Source organism: Bufo bufo, chromosome 6 (genome assembly GCF_905171765.1).
Source record: "Bufo bufo chromosome 6, aBufBuf1.1, whole genome shotgun sequence".
NCBI lineage: Eukaryota > Metazoa > Chordata > Amphibia > Anura > Bufonidae > Bufo > Bufo bufo.
The window spans coordinates 135,063,462-135,084,451 of NC_053394.1; the positions used below are offsets into that span (position 1 = coordinate 135,063,462).

At 43.8% G+C, this 20,990-nt stretch overlaps 1 protein-coding gene across 2 annotated transcripts in view; it reads right to left on the reverse strand.

Annotated features, from left to right (window-relative positions):
* Positions 1 to 6,501: 6,501 nt before the first annotated feature.
* LOC121004626 (bactericidal permeability-increasing protein-like) overlaps positions 6,502 to 20,990 on the reverse strand; it is a 38,238-nt gene continuing 23,749 nt past the window's right edge. For both annotated transcript variants that reach the window (XM_040436857.1, XM_040436858.1), the window contains exons 13-16: positions 13,534 to 13,576; positions 8,480 to 8,540; positions 7,751 to 7,824; positions 6,502 to 6,819 (exon numbers count right to left, since the gene is read on the reverse strand). In XM_040436857.1, the coding sequence (XP_040292791.1) occupies positions 6,754 to 6,819; positions 7,751 to 7,824; positions 8,480 to 8,540; positions 13,534 to 13,576 (244 nt within the window). In that variant the 3' untranslated portion in view covers positions 6,502 to 6,753. The remainder of the gene's footprint in view (positions 6,820 to 7,750; positions 7,825 to 8,479; positions 8,541 to 13,533; positions 13,577 to 20,990) is intronic.

Below are 20,990 nucleotides of genomic sequence, written 5' to 3' on the forward strand. Positions count from 1 at the left end.
GCTCTGTGGCTGTCAATGTTATGGAGGCTCTGTGGCTGTCACTGCTATGGAGGCTCTTTGTCTGTCAATGTTATGGAGGCTCTTTGGCTGTCACTGCTATGGAGGCTCTGTGGCAATCAATAGGCTCTGTGGCTGTCAATGTTATGGAGGCTCTGTGGCTGTCATTGTTATAGAGGCTCTTTGTCTGTCAATGTTATGGAGGCTCTTTGGCTGTCACTGCTATGGAGGCTCTGTGGCAATCAATAGGCTCTGTGGCTGTCAATGTTATGGAGGCTCTGTGGCTGTCACTGCTATGGAGGCTCTGTAGCTGTCGCTGCTATGAAGGCTCTGTGGCTGTCAATGTTATGGAGGCTCTGTGGCTGTCATTGTTATGGAGGCTCTTTGTCTGTCAATGTTATGGAGGCTCTTTGGCTGTCAATGTTATAAAAGTTCTGTGGCTGTCAATATTATGGAGGCTCTGTAGCTGTCACTGTTAGAGAGATTATATGGCTCTTACTGTTATGAAGGTATTGTGCATGTCACTGTTGTGGGGGCTCTGTGGCTGTCACTGTTAAGGGGATAATGTGGATAAGGCCTCCTGCACACAAACGTGTGCACCCCGTTGCCGTATTGCGGACCGCATTTGCGGATCCGCAATACACGGGTGCCGTTCCGTGGGCATTCCGCATCACAGATGCGGACCCATTCACTTGAATGGGTCCGCAAATCCGGAGATGCAGAATGGTGCGGAATGGAAGCACGGAACGGAACCCTACGGAAGCACTACGGATGACGTCCGTGTGCATTCCGGAACAGCTGGGCCCTGATAGAACAGTACTATCCTTGTCCGTTATGTGGACAATAATAGGACATCTTCTATCTTTGAACGGAACGGAAATACAGAAACGGAAGACATTTGGAGTACCTTCCGTTTTTTGCGGATCCATTGAAATGAATGGTTCCGTATATGGTCCGTATGCGGAACACAAAAAAACAGTACGGAAACGGAAAAAAAAAAACTTTGTGTGCAAGAGGCCTAAAGGACAAAGATAGTACTGTTCTATCAGGGGCCAGCTGTTCTGTATTTTTTGTGGATCCGTTTTTTGCGGACCACAAAATACTGAAAAAGCCATACGGTCGTGTGCAAGAGGCCTTAGTCACATACATATCAAAGCAGCATTGTAAATTAATGCTCTCTGCAGCCACCTGGTGGTCATCAGTGGTACTATATGCATTTTAATTTCTGCATTTTTGGTGTTGCTTTTAGGGGTTGGACACCTATAAATCCAGTCTTAGGCTACATGCACACGACCGTATGTGTTTTGCGGTCCGAAAATTGCGGATCCACCAAAAAAAAAAAAGGATGACATCCGTATGCCATTTGTTCTTTTTGCGGAACCATTGTAACAATGCCTAAAACGGACAAGAATAGGACATGTTATATTTTTTTTGCGGGGCAACGGAATGGACATACTGATGCGGACCCCTTGAAATGAATGGGTCCGCATCCTATCCACAAAGAAACCGGAACGGACACGAAAACAAACAACGTTCGTGTGCATGTAGCCTAAGGCTGTGTTCAAAATAAATTGATTTTTATTAGAAAACACAAATAAATTATTTAAGACAAAAGGTTCCACATTCATATTAATAATTGGTATTTTACTAGAGTTTCCCTTTAACCCCTTAGAGACCAGCCTGTTTTGGGCCTTACTAACCAAGCGTTTTTCTTCCTTTTTTCATCCTCTCTATAACTTTTTTATTTTTCCGTCTACATAGCTGTATGAGAACTTGTTTTTTTGCAGGACAAGTTGTAGTTTTTAATGGTGCCATTTTGGGGTACATATAACTATCTGAAAAAACAGCAATAATGCCAGTGAGTTTTTACGTTCTAAATTTTGCAGCGTTCATTTTTTGACATAACTAACATGATATCTTTATTCTCTGGGTTCTTACGATTACCGCGATACCAAATACATATAGAGGCACATTTATTAGGACCGACATTTTAGATGCCAGCGGTGGTTCTGCCAGCATTATGAAGAGGTGCAGGCCTATCCATTACTTCGGCGCACCCAGTGCCAGTTTTAAATGTGTAGTGCGGGTCGATACAGACGCGGCGATACCAAACATGTGGAGGAGATTTTTTTAGCGATTTTTGTCATTAAAAAGCATATTTTCAATTTAACAATTTTTTTTCCCTTTTTGTTAACCACTTAATAGTCCCACAAGGGGATTATAACAGGCAATCTTTTGATTGCTTCTAAAACACAATGCAATGTCTCTATATTGAATTGCATTTTTGCAATTTGCTGAGGAACACTCAAGGTAGGCTTGGGGGCCTACACTAGGTCCCAGCCAGCAGGGTGCCGATGGGAGAGAGAGGGTGTCCGTCATTACCCGCTGCATGTAAGGGGTTAAACAGCCTGGATCAGCACTCTTGCCAGTCCGAGCTGTTAGGGCAGGCGCGTGGCTCTCATGTGAGAGCCGAGCCCCCGCTCTGCCCATGCAGCGCTTAAAAAGGCCTATTGGTGGTCACTAAGGGGTTAAGTAAAGCTTAAAGGGCTTCTGTCACCCCACTAAACAGTTTTTTTTTTTTTTGTTACTTTTAATCCCTATACTGCGATTTATGCATACATACTGTAATTAATCATTTTGGTTCAGCGGATTATGTTAAAAATATACTTTTAAAATATGCAAATTACCTTGCTACCAGCAAGTAGGGCGGCTACTTGCTGGTAGCAGCCGCATCCTCCTATCCTAAAGACGCCCCCTCCGCATGTTGATTGACAGGGCCAGCGGACGGGATCTCTCTCTGCTGGCCCTGTTTGCATTCAAAATCTGGCGCCTGCGCCGTACCTGTCTTCAGTCGGCGCAGGCGAACTGAGAGGCGGACGCTCGCTCGGCCGCTCCATCCTCAATGCGCCTGCGCCGATGACGTCACATCTACACCCGGCGCAGGCGCATTGAGGAAGGCGCGCCGAGCGAGCGTCCGCCTCTCAGTGCAAACAGGGCCAGCAGAGAGAGATCCCGTCCGCTGGCCCTGTCAATCAACATGCGGAGGGGGCATCTTTAGGATAGGAGGATGCGGCTGCTACCAGCAAGTAGCCGCCCTACTTGCTGGTAGCAAGGTAATTTGCATATTTTAAAAGTACTTTTTTTAACATAATCTGCTGAACCAAAATGATTAATTACAGTATGTATGCATAAATCGCAGTATAGGGATTAAAAGTAACCCAAAAAAAACAAAACAGTTTAGTGGGGTGACAGAAGCCCTTTAAAGGAAAACTGTCATATATATATTTTTGGGAGTATTGGATTGTGGTGATTAATATCTCCTTGGTGGCCCTATTTCAACTTTTCACTGTGTATTCAATTACCCCTCAATTCCACATTTTTGTCCACTGTACATGGCATGATCCATAAATATCTTGGTCAAATGCCAACTTTGTATTAAAAAAATGGGAAACGTTGTCTTTTGCCAAGATATTTCTCTCACCCAGCATGGGTATATGTAAAATGACACCCCAAAACACATTGCCCAACTTCTCCTGAGTACGGCAATACCACATGTGTGACACTTTTTTGCAGCCTAGGTGGGCAAAGGGGCCCACATTCCAAAGAGCACCTTTCGGATTTCACCGGCCATTTTTTACAGATTTTTATTTCAAACTACTTACCACACATTAGGGCCCCTAGAATGCCAGGGCAGTATAACTACCCCACAAGTGACCCCATTTTGGAAAGAAGACACCCCAAGGTATTTCGTGATGGGCATAGTGAGTTCATGGAAGTTTTTATTTTTTGTCACAAGTTAGTGGAATATGAGACTTTGTAAGAAAAAAAGAAAAAAATCATCATTTTCCGCTAACTTGTGACAAAAAATAAAAAGTTCTATGAACTCACTATGCCCATCAGCGAATACCTTAGGGTGTCTACTTTCCGAAATGGGGTCATTTGTGGGGTGTTTGTACTGTCTGGCCATTGTAGAACCTCAGGAAACATGACAGGTGCTCAGAAAGTCAGAGCTGCTTCAAAAAGCGGAAATTCACATTTTTGTACCATAGTTTGTAAACGCTATAACTTTTACCCAAACCATTTTTTTTTACCCAAACAATTTTTTTTAAATCAAAGACATGTAGAACAATAAAATTAAGAGAAAAATTTATATATGGATGTCGTTTTTTTTTGCAAAATTTTACAACTGAAAGTGAAAAATGTCATTTTTTTGCAAAAAAATCGTTAAATTTCGATTAATAACAAAAAATGTAAAAATGTCAGCAGCAATGAAATACTACCAAATGAAAGCTCTATTAGTGAGAAGAAAACGAGGTAAAATTCATTTGGGTGGTAAGTTGCATGACCGAGCAATAAACGGTGAAAGTAGTGTAGTGCAGAAGTGTAAAAAGTGGCCTGGTCATTAAGGGTGTTTAAGCTAGGGGGGCTGAAGTGGTTAAATATGGGGTAAGTCAGTCTAATAGTAACTGATTCTGGAATATCATGTTATTAGTAACTACATATATGAAAATTATAATTAGGGTCTAAATGTGACAGTTATCCTTTAATTTCTTCCTGGTGACTGCCATTTGATTAGTTTGACTCCAATTCAGCCATCAAGTATGGTCTCCAAGAGCAGAAGGGAGGGACTGTGAAGCAGCTCAATGCAGAGAACATGTCACAGTGAAGCTCCGCCTCCTAGGCAATTGCAGAAGCAGAATCTAGCAGAATAAATCTTCATATTCACAGTACTTTACTCTTGATGATAAAAACTCCATAAAATGTATGTTTGTACTCCTCTCCCATGCCCCTACCTAGTGCTGACAGACTCCCTTTAATTAGTTATTTGACTCAACTGTTGAATAATGAGTTCCCAGTAAAACTAGTAGATGCCTTCAGCTCAGGACCCTGGAATAGACCTCAAGGATGATAGGAGACAGGACTGAAAGTTCTTACAGATACCACTCGGGTCTAAAGCTTATACCCTATTCTATAGGCTGCAGTGTAAAAGAACAAACTGTGAAGAACTTCAGTACATGGCGAGTTAGGGGTCATTTATCAAAGTAGAACTGGCTTAGTTGCCCATAGCAGCCAATCAGATTCCACCTTTCATTTTGGACAGCTCCTTTGGAAAATGAAAGGAGGAATCTGATTGGTTGCTATGGGCAACTAAGCCAGTTCTACTTCACACCAGTTTGATAAATGACCCCCTTAATGTTTCTAATAGCCAGTGCAACGGGCGGCCTCTCCCCATGGCCCTCTATATATCGCGTGTCCCAGGTGAAGGAAATGCAGAGTGGTGTAATGGTGCGACCCAAATGTCTCTTTATGTGTGTCACGGTGCTCCTACATGGATACTGCTGGACCCCAGGCTTTGGCTCCGAAGTAATAAATAAAGGGAATAATTGAGGGATTAAGGAAGAACCTGAGTCCAGACCTTGAGATGAAGTTCAATGGCAGCTTTACTTGAGTTAACATTTTTCCAAAACAGATTTCAGGCTTTATCTTGGTTCCAGCAGGCTTTAGCATTAAAATGGCAGGCAAACTACACTCTGCTATATCTGTTTCTCTCTGACTCTGCTGTACTGACAGGTTGTATAACTCAGCTTCTTCTGTATGCTGCACTTCACTTTGTAGTCTAACTCTAGGTTATGCCAGGGAACTCTCCTCCTGGCTCCTGAGGCTTCAAGCTTTGGCCTCCATGGCCAACAGAGCTTAGGGTGCTCTGGCTGTCGTGGGCACGTCCAGCAGAGACGTGCCCCTGCACACCCTTCCCCTTTACAGGGGTAAACTGCAACCAACTAGAACTGGTCCCCACCCTTCCTGCAGGAAGTAGGACTAGCCCACTTTGCTCCAGAGGGGGGTTGAATGGAATGGTAAGTTCCATTCTACCTAAGTACAGCTCTGCTGTGTTTGCTGCCACCTGCTGGTGAACCAGGCACATTACATATGAACATAACAGTTGCATAACAAAATAGGAATGCACATTGTGGAGGACCTGGAATAAATAGACAAGATGACATGAGGTTAGACCAAAAAAGACAGTAGCAGAGTGCAGAAGTGGCAATACCACTCATGGGTGTTACACCAGCATCTCCCCAGCCTGTGTGGCTGATAACAGAGAACAGACACAAAATGTACAGTCAGTTTTAGGTCTCATGCACACGACCGTATGTACATTGCGGTCCGCAAAAAACGGATCCGCAAAAAGTACGGATGACATCCGTGTGCATTCCGTATTTTGCGGAACGGAACAGCTGGCCCCTAATAGAACAGTCCTATACTTGTCCGTAATGCAGACAATAATAGGACATGTTCTATTTTTGGGCGGAACGGAAATACAGATATATACGGAATGCACACGGCGTACCTTCCCTTCGCATTTTTTGCGGCTCTGGTGCGGACCTATTCACTTCAATAGGGCCGCAAAAGATGCGGACAGCACTCCGTGTGCTATCTGCATCTGTTCCTCCGTGGCCCCTCAAAAATTATGAGTCATGTCCTATTCTTGTCCGTTTTGCGGGCAAGAATAGGCATTTCTATAAAGGGCCGTCCGTTCCGCAAATTTCAAAAGGCACACGGGCGGCATCCATGTTTTTTTGGATCCACAATTTGCGGACCGCAAAATACGGCACGTTTGTGTGAACAATCCCTTAATCTGATGATGATCACAGTTGCGGTACACTGATTCTCCACTGTCAGTTATCCAACAATATCTTTATCAAATCTGAGAGCTGCAGCTCAAAGCACGGCGAACCTCTGGTGGTAAAGCTGATTTTAAGGCTTCATGACATGGTGGGAGAATGGAGTCACTTGGAGATCAGTCATGATGACCAAATATCCCTGAGAGGAGAGAGAGAGAAGATACTGGTCAGGACCCAAGCACAAAGGGAGGATGGAAATATGGCGAGACAGAGATTTATCAAAACTGGTGTAAAGCAGAACTGGCTTAGTTGCCCATAGCAACCAATTAGCTCCTATGGAAAATGATAAGTGGAATTTGATTGGTTGCTATGGGCAACTAAGCCAGTTTCCTTTACACCAGTTTTGATTAATCTCCCCCAATGACTATGGCAAATGTGGTGCTTAGCTTGGGTAAGACTAACCTGTGTGGTACTGCCTGAAAATACACTGTATCTAAGCTTGTAATTGGCCTATCATGCGTGCCACTGTCTGATTAGACACTGTATCTAGGCATATCATGTGTGATACAATCTGATTAGACACTGTACCTAAGCCTATATCATATATGTATTACTGTCTAATGAGATATTGCATCTGTCTGTAAGGTGTGATACTGCCTCCTGCACCTATGTATCTAAGCCTATCATAGGTGATACTATCTGTTGAGCCAGCATATCTTTGATGTGTTAATAGTCTGTTGAGCTGCTATATCTAATCCTATCATGTTTGATACTGTTTGATAAACCACTGTATCTAACCCAGTGATGTACGATACTGACTGCTGGGCAGCTGTATCTAAGCCTTTCATGTATCATGCTGTCTGCTGAACTGCTGTATCTAATCTTATAATGTGTGATACTAACTGCTGAGCTGTTTACTTGGTCCTATCATGCGTGACAGTCTGTTGAGCTACTGTATCTAATGCTATCATGTGTTCAGCTACTGTATCTAATCTAATCCTATCATGTGTGATACCGTCTGTTGAGTTGTGTGGCTAATTGTGTAATGTGTGATACTATCACGTGTTCAGCTGTTGTATCTAATCCTGTTTTGTGTGATACGGTCTATGGAGCCAGTGAAGTGTTTTCACCTGCAGCACACGAACGGTGGGGTCTTGGAGACGGACCAGAGGTGTTGGCAGTGGGATCATTTTCTTGAGTCGCTCTGTAGACAGATTATAGAGGTCAGTGAGAAGCTGCGTTATTAAAGGGGTTCCCTGCAGGAATCATTCGGTGTTCCCTGGGCTATGTCCTATGAGCCTGTGGTGGTGACTGGCACTGCAGCTAGTGAGCCATTATAATGAACTGTCTGTGTAATGCATGTATGTGCCCATGCTCCACATAGATAGAGGGGGGACCCACCACTACACATAGATAGAGGGGGGACCCACCGCTACACATAGATAGAGGGGGGACCCACCGCTACACATAGATAGAGGGGGGACCCACCTCTACACATAGATAGAGGGGAGACCCACCGCTACACATAGATAGAGAGGGGACCCACCGCTACACATAGATAGAGGGGGGGACCCACCTCTACACATAGATAGAGGGGAGACCCACCACTACACATAGATAGAAGGGGGACCCACCGCTACACATAGATAGAGGGGGGACCCACCTCTACACATAGATAGAGGGGAGACCCACCACTACACATAGATAGAGGGGGGACCCACCACTACACATAGATAGAGGGGGGACCCACCACTACACATAGATAGAGGGGGGACCCACCGCTACACATAGATAGAGGGGGCCCCACCCTATTATCACTTCTGTGTGTCCATATCGGCCCTTCTTAACATAAAACTTACCATTCAGGACTGGGGTCATTATTTTCAGGCCAAAACTTAGAGTTTTCTGCAGAGCATCCATCTGATGAAAAGATACATGACATATGGTTCATATAAGGTGCATTAGGTCCCCCACAGGTAAATTTCCTGGCTGCAGTTCCAATCATCACCTGTAGGTGAAAACACACAACCAAACCTATTGTTGTGTACATCTAGGCTCCTCCCCCTTAGTCAAGGCTACGCCCCTCAGTATACATACAAGAGTTCCCTGATAATGTTCAGGAACACCAAAGGTCTCAACAAAATCATGGGAACTATCTTTTAGCGCTACACCTGTCCATGGGTGGCATCTGGCCTTGAGCTGCAATACCACACATATCCTGAGGGCAGGTGTGGCGTTGTTTTTGGAACTGAAGACGTGTTTCTCTAACCTGCACAACTCATTCAAAGAAACTATAAATTCATTACAAATTTGTGCCACGCCATCTAATGCTTTAAAATAAAAAAGCAATATACTACATTTAAAGTGTAACTCTCCTTTAAAAACACTTTCTGCATGTCCTAGTGACCTGCCAATTTTGATTGGTGGGAATTGGGGTATTGAGACCCTGCAAGGAGGCAGAAATACGCTGCCTTGTACTGTGCCTCCTCACTAACCAAAGACTGGATCACAGACTTTCTATAAGGCCTCAGGCACATGACAGTATATATGATCTGCATGCATTCCACGTTTTTAGCGGCTCGGATGCGGACACATTCATTTCAATGGGGCCGCAAAAATGCAGACAGCACACCATGAGCTGTCCACATCCGTACTTCTGTTCCGTGTCCCTGCATAAAAACGGAACATGTTCTTTTCTCTAGACTGGAAAAAACAGGTGGCATGTTCATGGCCGGGATCCGTGTTTTGTGGACCGCAAACAGATACGGTCACGTGCATGAGGCCTGCCGCCTTACCCAGTCTTCAGCTAGTGAGGAGGGACAAGACTTGACTGACCACTTCTGCCTATTGTGGACTTCTATAAGAGAATATATATTTATACTGTATATACAGTATCTATATATATATATATATATATATACGGTGTGTATATATACAGTATGTACAGATATTTACACATGCAGGTCCTTCTAAAAAAATTAGCATATTGTGATAAAGTTCATTATTTTCTGTAATGTACTGATAAACATTAGACTTTCATATATTTTAGATTCATTACACACAACTGAAGTAGTTCAAGCCTTTTCTTGTTTTAATATTGATGATTTTGGCATACAGCTCATGAAAACCCAAAATTCCTATCTCAAAAAATTTGCATATTTCATCCGACCAATAAAAGAAAAGTGTTTTTAATACAAAAAAAGTCAACCTACAAATAATTAAGTTCAGTTATGCACTCAATACTTGGTCGGGAATCCTTTTGCAGAAATGACAGCTTCAATGCGACGTGGCATGGAGGCAATCAGCCTGTGGCACTGCTGAGGTGTTATGGAGGCCCAGGATGCTTCGATAGCGGCCTTAAGCTCATCCAGAGTGTTGGGTCTTGCGTCTCTCAACTTTCTCTTCCCAATATCCCACAGATTCTCTATGGGGTTCAGGTCAGGAGAGTTGGCAGGCCAATTGAGCACAGTAATACCATGGTCAGTAAACCATTTACCAGTGGTTTTGGCACTGTGAGCAGGTGCCAGGTCGTGCTGAAAAATGAAATCTTCATCTCCATAAAGCTTTTTAGCAGATGGAAGCATGAAGTGCTCCAAAATCTCCTGATAGCTAGCTGCATTGACCCTGCCCTTGATAAAACACAGTGGACCAACACCAGTCCAGACTGTGGGTACTTGACACTGGACTTCAGGCATTTTGGCATTTCCCTCTCCCCAGTCTTCTTCCAGACTCTGGCACCTTGATTTCCGAATGACATGCAAAATTTGCTTTCATCCGAAAAAAGTACTTTGGACCACTGAGCAACAGTCCAGTGCTGCTTTTCTGTAGCCCAGGTCAGGCGCTTCTGCCGCTGTTTCTGGTTCAAAAGTGGCTTGACCTGGGGAATGCGGCACCTGTAGCCCATTTCCTGCACACGCCTGTACACGGTGGCTCTGGATGTTTCTACTCCAGACTCAGTCCACTGCTTCCGCAGGTCCCCCAAGGTCTGGAATCGGTCCTTCTCCACAATCTTCCTCAGGGTCCGGTCACCTCTTCTCGTTGTGCAGCGTTTTCTGCCACACTTTTTCCTTCCCACAGACTTCCCACTGAGGTGCCTTGATACAGCACTCTGGGAACAGCCTATTCGTTCAGAAATTTCTTTCTGTGTCTTACCCTCTTGCTTGAGGGTGTCAATGATGGCCTTCTGGACAGCAGTCAGGTGGGCAGTCGTACACATGATTGCGGTTTTGAGTAATGAACCAGGCTGGGAGTTTTTAAAAGCCTCAGGAATCTTTTGCAGGTGTTTAAAGTTAATTAGTTGATTCAGATGATTAGGTTGATAGCTCGTTTAGAGAACCTTTTCATGATATGCTAATTTTTTTAGATAGGAATTTTGGGTTTTCATGAGCTGCATGCCAAAATCATCAATATTAAAACAAGAAAAGGCTTGAACTACTTCAGTTGTGTGTAATGAATCTAAAATATATGAAAGTCTAATGTTTATCAGTACATTACAGAAAATAATGAACTTTATCACAATATGCTAATTTTTTTAGAAGGACCTGTATATACTCACATATCACCATATATAAGAACATACACAGTGTGTGTGTATATATATATATATATATATATATATATATATGTATATATATATACATATATATATATATATATACACACACATACATATGAACATACAGTATATTTGTTTACACATATATACTCACACAACATACATATAAACATATTCCGTGGTAACGGGATCCATAACGCAATTCTGCTTTTACCAGTAAACTAATCGCAAACTAATTTCATAAGCGGACATTTGATCATCTCTAATTGTATTCTCTAAATATTGGAGAAAGAGCACTGGAAGGGGGCTACATTGGTGATGGGGGCCCAGGGCAACGCCGGCCCTGGCCATATGTCTGCATGTCACCGCTGTGGCTTTTTTATGCAAACAGAAGGAGGAGGACCACATTGGCGGCACTGAGACAAACGGGGCAGCAAAAGATGAGTATATTCTAATTTTTTAAAAATTTGAAATCATTAGGTGGCATGGGGCAACTCTATAATTTGGGGAAAACGGTATTACCATCTATGACAGCTAGGTGTCAGACTTTCTGTATCATTACTATACAATGCTCTCTCTATATAAATATACACTGCTCAAAAAAATAAAGGGAACACTTAAACAACACAATGTAACTCCAAGTCAATCACACTTCTGTGAAATCAAACTGTCCACTTAGGTAGCAACACTGAGTAACAATCAATTTCACATGCTGTTGTGCAAATGGGATAGACAACAGGTGGAAATTATAGGCAATTAGCAAGACACCCCCAATAAAGGAGTGGTTCTGCAGGTGGTGATCACAGACCACTTCTCAGTTCCTATGCTTCCTGGCTGATGTTTTGGTCACTTTTGAATGCTGGCGGTGCTTTCACTCTAGTGGTAGCATGAGACGGAGTCTACAAGCCACACAAGTGGCTCAGGTAGTGCAGCTTATCCAGGATGGCACATCAATGCGAGCTGTGGCAAGAAGGTTTGCTGTGTCTGTCAGCGTAGTGTCCAGAGCATGGAGGCGCTACCAGGAGAAAGGCCAGTACATCAGGAGACGTGGAGGAGGCCGTAGGAGGGCAACAACCCAGCAGCAGGACTGCTACCTCCGCCTTTGTGCAAGGAGGAACAGGAGGAGCACTGCCAGAGCCCTGCAAAATGACCTCCAGCTGGCCACAAATGTGCATGTGTCTGCTCAAACGGTCAGAAACAGACTCCATGAGGGTGATATGAGGGCCCGACGTCCACAGGTGGGGGTTGTGCTTACAGCCCAACACCGTGCAGGACGTTTGGCATTTGCCAGAGAACACCAAGATTGTCAAATTCGCCACTGGCGCCCTGTGCTCTTCACAGATGAAAGCAGGTTCACACTGAGCACATGTGACAGATGTGACAGAGTCTGGAGACGCCATGGAGAACGTTCTGCTGCCTGCAACATCCTCCAGCATGACCGGTTTGGGATTGGGTCAGTAATGGTGTGGGGTGGCATTTCTTTGGAGGGCCGCACAGCCCTCCACGTGCTCGCCAGAGGTAGCCTGACTGCCATTAGGTACCGAGATGAGATCCTCAGACCCCTTGTGAGACCATATGCTGGTGCGGTTGGCCCTGGGTTCCTCCTAATGCAAGACAATGCTAGACCTCATGTGGCTGGAGTGTGTCAGCAGTTCCTGCAAGATGTAGGCATTGATGCTATGGACTGGCCCGCCCGTTCCCCAGACCTGAATCCAATTGAGCACATCTGGGACATCATGTCTCGCTCTATCCACCAACGTCACGTTGCACCACAGACTGTCCAGGAGTTGGCAGATGCTTTAGTCCATGTCTGGGAGGAGATCCCTCAGGAGACCGTCCGCCACCTCATCAGGAGCATGCAAAGGGGTTGTAGGGAGGTCCTACAGGCACGTGGAGGCCACACACACTACTGAGCCTCATTTTGACTTGTTTTAAGGACATTACATCAAAGTTGGATCAGCCTGTAGTGTGTTTTTCCACTTTAATTTTGAGTGGGACTCCAAATCCAGACCTCCATGGGTTGAAAAATTTGATTTACATTTTTTAATTTTTGTGTGATTTAGTTGTCAGCACATTCAACTATGTAAAGAACAAAGTATTTCAGAAAAATATTTAATAAATTCAGATCTAGGATGTGTTATTTTTGTGTTCCCTTTATTTTTTTGAGCAGTGTATATTGGTGTAGATAGATAGATGAAAAAGATGATAGATTAGACAGACAGAGATAGATATATAGATATTAGATATATAGATAGATAGATAGATAGATAGATAGATAGATATGACATAGATAGATAGATAGATAGATAGATAGATAGATAGATAGATAGATAGTCAGTCTATGCATAAGGGACTCACCTTGATAGGACCCACATTGGAATGAACCAGCGTCAGCGAAAAGCTATGAGAAAAAATTCAGTCAACTGCCAAGGAGACACAACTCCCATCTTCACATTGTTGATACAGAACACCGGTTTCCAACCTGTTTCTCTTTAGCTAAGACACTACAACTCTCAGTATGCCCCGAAAGCCACAGTCTGGAAACCACTGTAGATAAAATATACCTCCCTTTAACGTGTAACTCCACTCCGAAAATGAAACGTCAGGGGTGACTGTCACATTCATAGGGGTGCAGAAAGCTGAGACTGTTAGGTCCTCAAGATGTACCAGAGATGCTGTAGCTGTCCCTCTAGAAACAATGGTGACCACTGTGTTCCTCCATGTCACCGACAGCTACAGTATCTCTTCCTGTTTAAGGACTCAGCAAACAGCTCCCATCATCTCAGATTCCTGAGATATTGTCAGTTATCAGGAATGATAATTGCCTGCGGAGGTGAGAGATGCACTTACATGCAGCAATCATCTCCTCAGTATATGGAGGAGCAATCACCACTGTGATCTCTCATCTGCAGTTTTGGAAGCCAAAACCAGGAATGAATTCTAAAATAAGGAGAAGTTGTATCTGTCCTTCATACTTTATGATCCACTCCTGGTTTTGGCTTCCACAACTGCGCGCAAAAAACTGACCGTGTGGCCGCACGCTTATAGTGAAGAGGGTGTTGCATAAGCGCTGTGACCCTTCAACCAGCTGATGGTGGAGGTGCCAGGAGCTGGACCATGGCTGATCTGAGACTGATGACCTATCCTGAGGATAAGTCATCAATATTACGCCACTAGACCATCCCTTTACACATACGCTGGGGCTTTATATTTGGGAGATTACCCCATGGTGTGGTTTGAATAAAGCACTAGCTGCACTGTTTTTGGTCAAATGTTCTTGACATGGGCAGTATAGGACTATGGACTGAGGATCCCTCAGGGTCATACATGGTATAGGCTGAATGTCAGTATGAAAATGCCGTGTAATCTGCAGGCAGCATGTTATAGAGCAGGAGGAGCTGAGCAGATTGATCTATAGTTTTATGGGAAAAGATTCAGTATAACTAGTATTTTATTCATTTAAACATTTGCTCTTTCTATGCTTAGGAGTCACGTGATAGAGTTATCCGCCAGTTAGGACTTCACTTCTAATAACAGAAAGAGCAGAGATTTAAAGGGGTTTTCAATATTAGTAGAAGACCCAGGTCATTAAGATCTGATCGGTGGGGGTCCGACTACCAGTAAAAGGCCAGTGATGTCACGGTCATCGATCACATGGCCTAATTGCAGCTCAGTCCCAATTCAAGTGAATGAAGCTGAGCTGTGATACCAAGAACAGCCACTATACAATGGGTGGCACTGTGCTTGGTGAGCAGGAAGAAGGCATGGGCGCTCATCAGAGCACTGCAGCCCTTCAAACAGCTGATCGTCAGCGATGCCGGGAGTCGATCACATTTTGATGATCAGTATAGAAGACCTGGAAAGCCCCTTTAACCACCTCAACCCCCAGTGCTTAAACACCCTGAAAGACCAGGCCACTTTTTACACTTCTGACCTACACTACTTTCACCGTTTATTGCTCGGTCATGCAACTTACCACCCAAATGAATTTTACCTCCTTTTCTTCTCACTAATAGAGCTTTCATTTGGTGGTATTTCATTGCTGCTGACATTTTTACTTTTTTTGTTATTAATCGAAATTTAACGATTTTTTTGCAAAAAAATGACATTTTTCACTTTCAGTTGTAAAATTTTGCAAAAAAAACGACATCCATATAGAAATTTTGCTCTAAATTTATAGTTCTACATGTCTTTGATAAAAAAAAAATGTTTGGGTAAAAAAAAAATGGTTTGGGTAAAAGTTATAGCGTTTACAAACTATGGTACAAAAATGTGAATTTCCGCTTTTTGAAGCAGCTCTGACTTTCTGAGCACCTGTCATGTTTCCTGAGGTTCTACAATGCCCAGACAGTACAAACACCCCACAAATGACCCTATTTCTGAAAGTAGACACCCTAAGGTATTCGCTGATGGGCATAGTGAGTTCATAGAACTTTTTATTTTTTGTCACAAGTTAGCGGAAAATGATGATTTTCTTTTTTTATTATTTTTTCTTACAAAGTCTCATATTCCACTAACTTGTGACAAAAAATAAAAAGTTCTATGAACTCACTATGCCCATCAGCGAATACCTTGGGGTCTCTTCTTTCCAAAATGGGGTCACTTGTGGGGTAGTTATACTGCCCTGGCATTCTAGGGGCCCAAATGTGTGGTAAGGAGTTTGAAATCAAATTCTGTAAAAAATGACCTGTGAAATCCGAAAGGTGCTCTTTGGAATGTGGGCCCCTTTGCCCACCTAGGCTGCAAAAAAGTGTCACACATCTGGTATCTCCGTACTCAGGAGAAGGTGGGGAATGTGTTTTGGGGTGTCATTTTATATATACCCATGCTGGGTGAGAGAAATATCTTGGCAAAAGACAACTTTTCCCATTTTTTTATACAAAGTTGTCATTTGACCAAGATATTTATCTCACCCAGCATGGGTATATGTAAAAAGACACCCCAAAACACATTCCTCAACTTCTCCTGAGTACGGGGATACCAGATGTGTGACACTTTTTTGCAGCCTAGGTGGGCAAAGGGGCCCATATTCCAAAGAGCACCTTTCGGATTTCACAGGTCATTTTTTACTGAATTTGATTTCAAACTCCTTACCACACATTTGGGCCCCTAGAATACCAGGGCAGTATAACTACCCCACAAGTGACCCCATTTTGGAAAGAAGACACCCCAAGGTATTCCGTGAGGGGCATGGCGAGTTCCTAGAATTTTTTATTTTTTGTCACAAGTTAGTGGAAAATGATGATTTTTTTTTTTTCATACAAAGTCTCATATTCCACAAACTTGTGACAAAAAATAAAAACTTCCATGAACTCACTATGCCCATCAGCGAATACCTTGGGGTCTCTTCTTTCCAAAATGGGGTCACTTGTGGGGTAGTTATACTGCCCTGGCATTCTAGGGGCCCAAATGTGTGGTAAGTAGGTAAATGACCTGTGAAATCCGAAAGGTGCTCTTTGGAATGTGGGCCCCTTTGCCCACCTAGGCTGCAAAAAAGTGTCACACATCTGGTATCTCTGTATTCAGGAGAAGTTGAGGAATGTGTTTTGGGGTGTCTTTTTACATATACCCATGCTGGGTGAGATAAATATCTTGGTCAAATGCCAACTTTGTATAAAAAAATGGGAAAAGTTGTCTTTTGCCAAGATATTTCTCTCACCCAGCATGGGTATATGTAAAATGACACCCCAAAACACATTCCCCAACTTCTCCCGATTACGGAGATACCAGATGTGTGACACTTTTTTGCAGCCGAGGTGGGCAAAGGGGCCCATATTCAAAAGAGCACCTTTTGGATTTCACAGGTCATTTTTTACAGAATTTGATTTCAAACTCCTTACCACACATTTGGGCCCCTAGAATGCCAGGGCAGTATAACTACCCCACAAGTGACCCCATTTTGGAAAGAAGAGACCCCAAGGTATTCGCTGATGGGCATAGTGAGTTCATGGAAGTTTTTATTTTTTGTCACAAGTTAGTGGAATATGAGACTTTGTATGAAAAAAAAAAAAAAAAAAAAATAAGCATTTTCCACTAACTTGTGACAAAAAATAAAAAATTCTAGGAACTCGCCATGCCCCTCACGGAATACCTTGGGGTGTCTTCTTTCCAAAATGGGGTCACTTGTGGGGTAGTTATACTGCCCTGGCATTTTCCAGGGGCCCTAATGTGTGGTAAGTAGGTAAATGACCTGTGAAATCCTAAAGGTGCTCTTTGGAATATGGGCCCCTTTGCCCACCTAGGCTGCAAAAAAGTGTCACACATGTGGTATCGCCGTATTCAGGAGAAGTTGGGGAATGTGTTTTGGGGTGTCATTTTACATATACCCATGCTGGGTGAGAGAAATATCTTGGCAAAAGACAACTTTTCCCATTTTTTTATACAAAGTTGGCATTTGACCAAGATATTTCTCTCACCCAGCATGGGTATATGTAAAATGACACCCCAAAACACATTCCCCAACTTCTCCTGAGTACGGCGATACCAGATGTGTGACACTTTTTTGCAGCCTAGATGCGCAAAGGTGCCCAAATTCCTTTTAGGAGGGCATTTTTAGACATTTGGATACCAGACTTCTTCTCACGCTTTGGGGCCCCTAGAATGCCAGGGCAGTATAAATACCCCAAATGTGACCCCATTTTGGAAAGAAGACACCCCAAGGTATTCAATGACGGGCATGGCGAGTTCATAGAAATTTTTTTTTTTGGCACAAGTTAGCGGAAATTGATATTTTTAATTTTTTTCTCACAAAGTCTCCCGTTCCGCTAACTTGGGACAAAAATTTCAATCTTTCATGGACTCAATATGCCCCTCACGGAATACCTGGGGGTGTCTTCTTTCCGAAATGGGGTCACATGTGGGGTATTTATACTGCCCTGGCATTCTAGGGGCCCTAAAGCGTGAGAAGAAGTCTGGAATATAAATGTCTAAAAAATTTTACGCATTTGGATTCCGTGAGGGGTATGGTGAGTTCATGTGAGATTTTATTTTTTGACACAAGTTAGTGGAATATGAGACTTTGTAAGAAAAAAAAAAAATAATTCCGCTAACTTGGGCCAAAAAAATATCTGAATGGAGCCTTACAGAGGGGTGATCAATGACAGGGGGGTGATCAATGACAGGGGGGTGATCAATGACAGGGGGGTGATCAGGGAGTCTATATGGGGTGATAACCACAGTCATTGATCACGCCCGTGTAAGGCTTCATTCAGACGTCCGGATGCGTTTTGCGGATCCGATCCATCTATCAGTGCATCCGTAAAAATCATGCGGACATCTGAATGGAGCTTTACAGGGGGGTAATCAATGACAGGGGGGTAATCAGGGAGTCTATATGGGGTGATCACCACAGTCATTGATCATGCCCCTGTAAGGCTTCATTCAGACGTCCGGATGCGTTTTGCGGATCCGATCCATCTATCAGTGCATCCGTAAAAATCATGCGGACATCTGAATGGAGCTTTACAGGGGGGTAATCAATGACAGGGGGGTAATCAATGACAGGGGGGTGATCAGGGAGTCTATATGGGGTGATCACCACAGTCATTGATCATGCCCCTGTAAGGCTTCATTCAGACGTCCGGATGCGTTTTGCGGATCCGATCCATCTATCAGTGCATCCGTAAAAATCATGCGGACATCTGAATGGAGCTTTACAGGGGGGTAATCAATGACAGGGGGGTGATCACCACAGTCATTGATCATGCCCCTGTAAGGCTTCATTCAGACGACCGGATGCGTTTTGCGGATCCGATCCATGTATCAGTGCATCCGTAAAAATCATGCGGACATCTGAATGGAGCTTTACAGGGGGGTGATCAGGGAGTCTATATGGGGTGATCACCACAGTCATTGATCATGCCCCTGTAAGGCTTCATTCAGACGTCCGGATGCGTTTTGCGGATCCGATCCATCTATCAGTGGATCCGTAAAAATCATGCGGACGTCTGAATGGAGCTTTACAGGGGGGTAATCAATGACAGGGGGGTAATCAATGACAGGGGGGTGATCAGGGAGTCTATATGGGGTGATCACCACAGTCATTGATCACGCCCCTGTAAGGCTTCATTCAGACGTCCGGATGCGTTTTGCGGATCCGATCCATCTATCAGTGGATCCGTAAAAAACATGCGGACGTCTGAATGGAGCTTTACAGGGGGTTGATCAATGACAGGGGGGTAATCAATGACAGGGGGGTGATCAGGGAGTCTATAAGGGGTGATCAGGGGTGATCAGGGGTGATTAGGGGTGATCAGGGGCTAATAAGGGGTTAATAAGTGACGGGGGGGGGGGGTGTAGTGTAGTGTAGTGGTGCTTGGTGCTACTTTACTGAGCTACCTGTGTCCTCTGGTGGTCGATCCAAACAAAGGGGACCACCAGAGGACCAGGTAGCAGGTATATTAGACGCTGTTATCAAAACAGCGTCTAATATACCTGTTAGGGGTTAAAAAAAACACATCTCCAGCCTGCCAGCGAACGATCGCCGCTGGCAGGCTGGAGATCAACTCTCTTACCTTCCGTTCCTGTGAGCGCGCGCGCCTGTGTGCGCGCGTTCACAGGAAGTCTCGCGTCTCGCGAGATGACGCGTATATGCGTGACTGTGCGCAGCGCTGCCACCTCCGGAACGCGATCCTGCGTTAGGCGGTCCGGAGGTGGTTAAATGAATAAAATAAAAATGATACTGAATATTTTGCCATAAAACTATATATCAGTCTGCTCAGCTCCATCTCCTCTATGGGTCAGTTCACATGGCTGATTTCTAAAATACACGTGTAAAAAATCATCGCTGAATCCAAGCAGATTTTTCTGCCTCAAAATTAGGTGCGTTTTATATGTGTATTTTTCTGCTTGCCATTAATTACAATGGGAAAATCAGCACTGATTCTGCCCCAAGATAGGGCATGCTGCTGCAACCGCTGACTCCCATTGAAACGAATGCGAGGCAGTTTACAGGCTTATTACGGCGTCAAAATACGTGTGAACTGACCCTATGACTTGATACTTGCAGATTGCGCTGTATTTCCTTCATGACAGGTTCCCCTTAATATGTTGATATCAACATTGCTACCGAGGTGTCAGATTTGTGATAAATGTGAGCGCTAAAGAGGAACTCCGAGGCTGCACCGCTATCATTACAGGAGCCAGTGACATGTTCTGATCACAGAAACCACCAGGGTAATTACTCGCTCATTCTCATGGAACCATAGATGTCAATGGTTGTGATGTTACTGGCGTTACTGTATTTTTTAAGAATGTATGTCCACCATGCTACAATTTATATATAAAACTATCCTATAAGAATTGTTAAGGTTTTTTTCTAAAGACAGCATATTGAGGGCCTGCCATATTGCCGTCAATATTCTGATCCTGGAAAATTCCTTGAAGTCAGTTTGTACATACATTACATTACTTATCCTTTGCTGATCCTATGTATCCAGCAGAATACTGAGTTCAGCTCTGGAGTTTTACACAGGATGTAATTCAGGATCAGTACAGGATAAGGCTACTTTCAGACTAGCGTTCAGAGAGGATCCGTCTGGTTTCTGCACAGACGGATCCTCTCCTATAATGCAGAAGTTTGGATCCGTTCAGAACGGATCCGTCTGCATTATAGTTTAGAAAAAATTCTAAGTTTGAAAGTTGTTCAGACGGATCCGTCCAGACTTTACATTGAAAGTCAATGGGGGACGGATCCGTTTGAAAATTGAGCCATATTGTGTCAACTTCAAACTGATCCGTTCCAATTGACTTACATTGTAAGTCTGGACGGATCCGTTTGCCTACGCAAGGCCAGGCGGACACCCGAACGCTGCAAG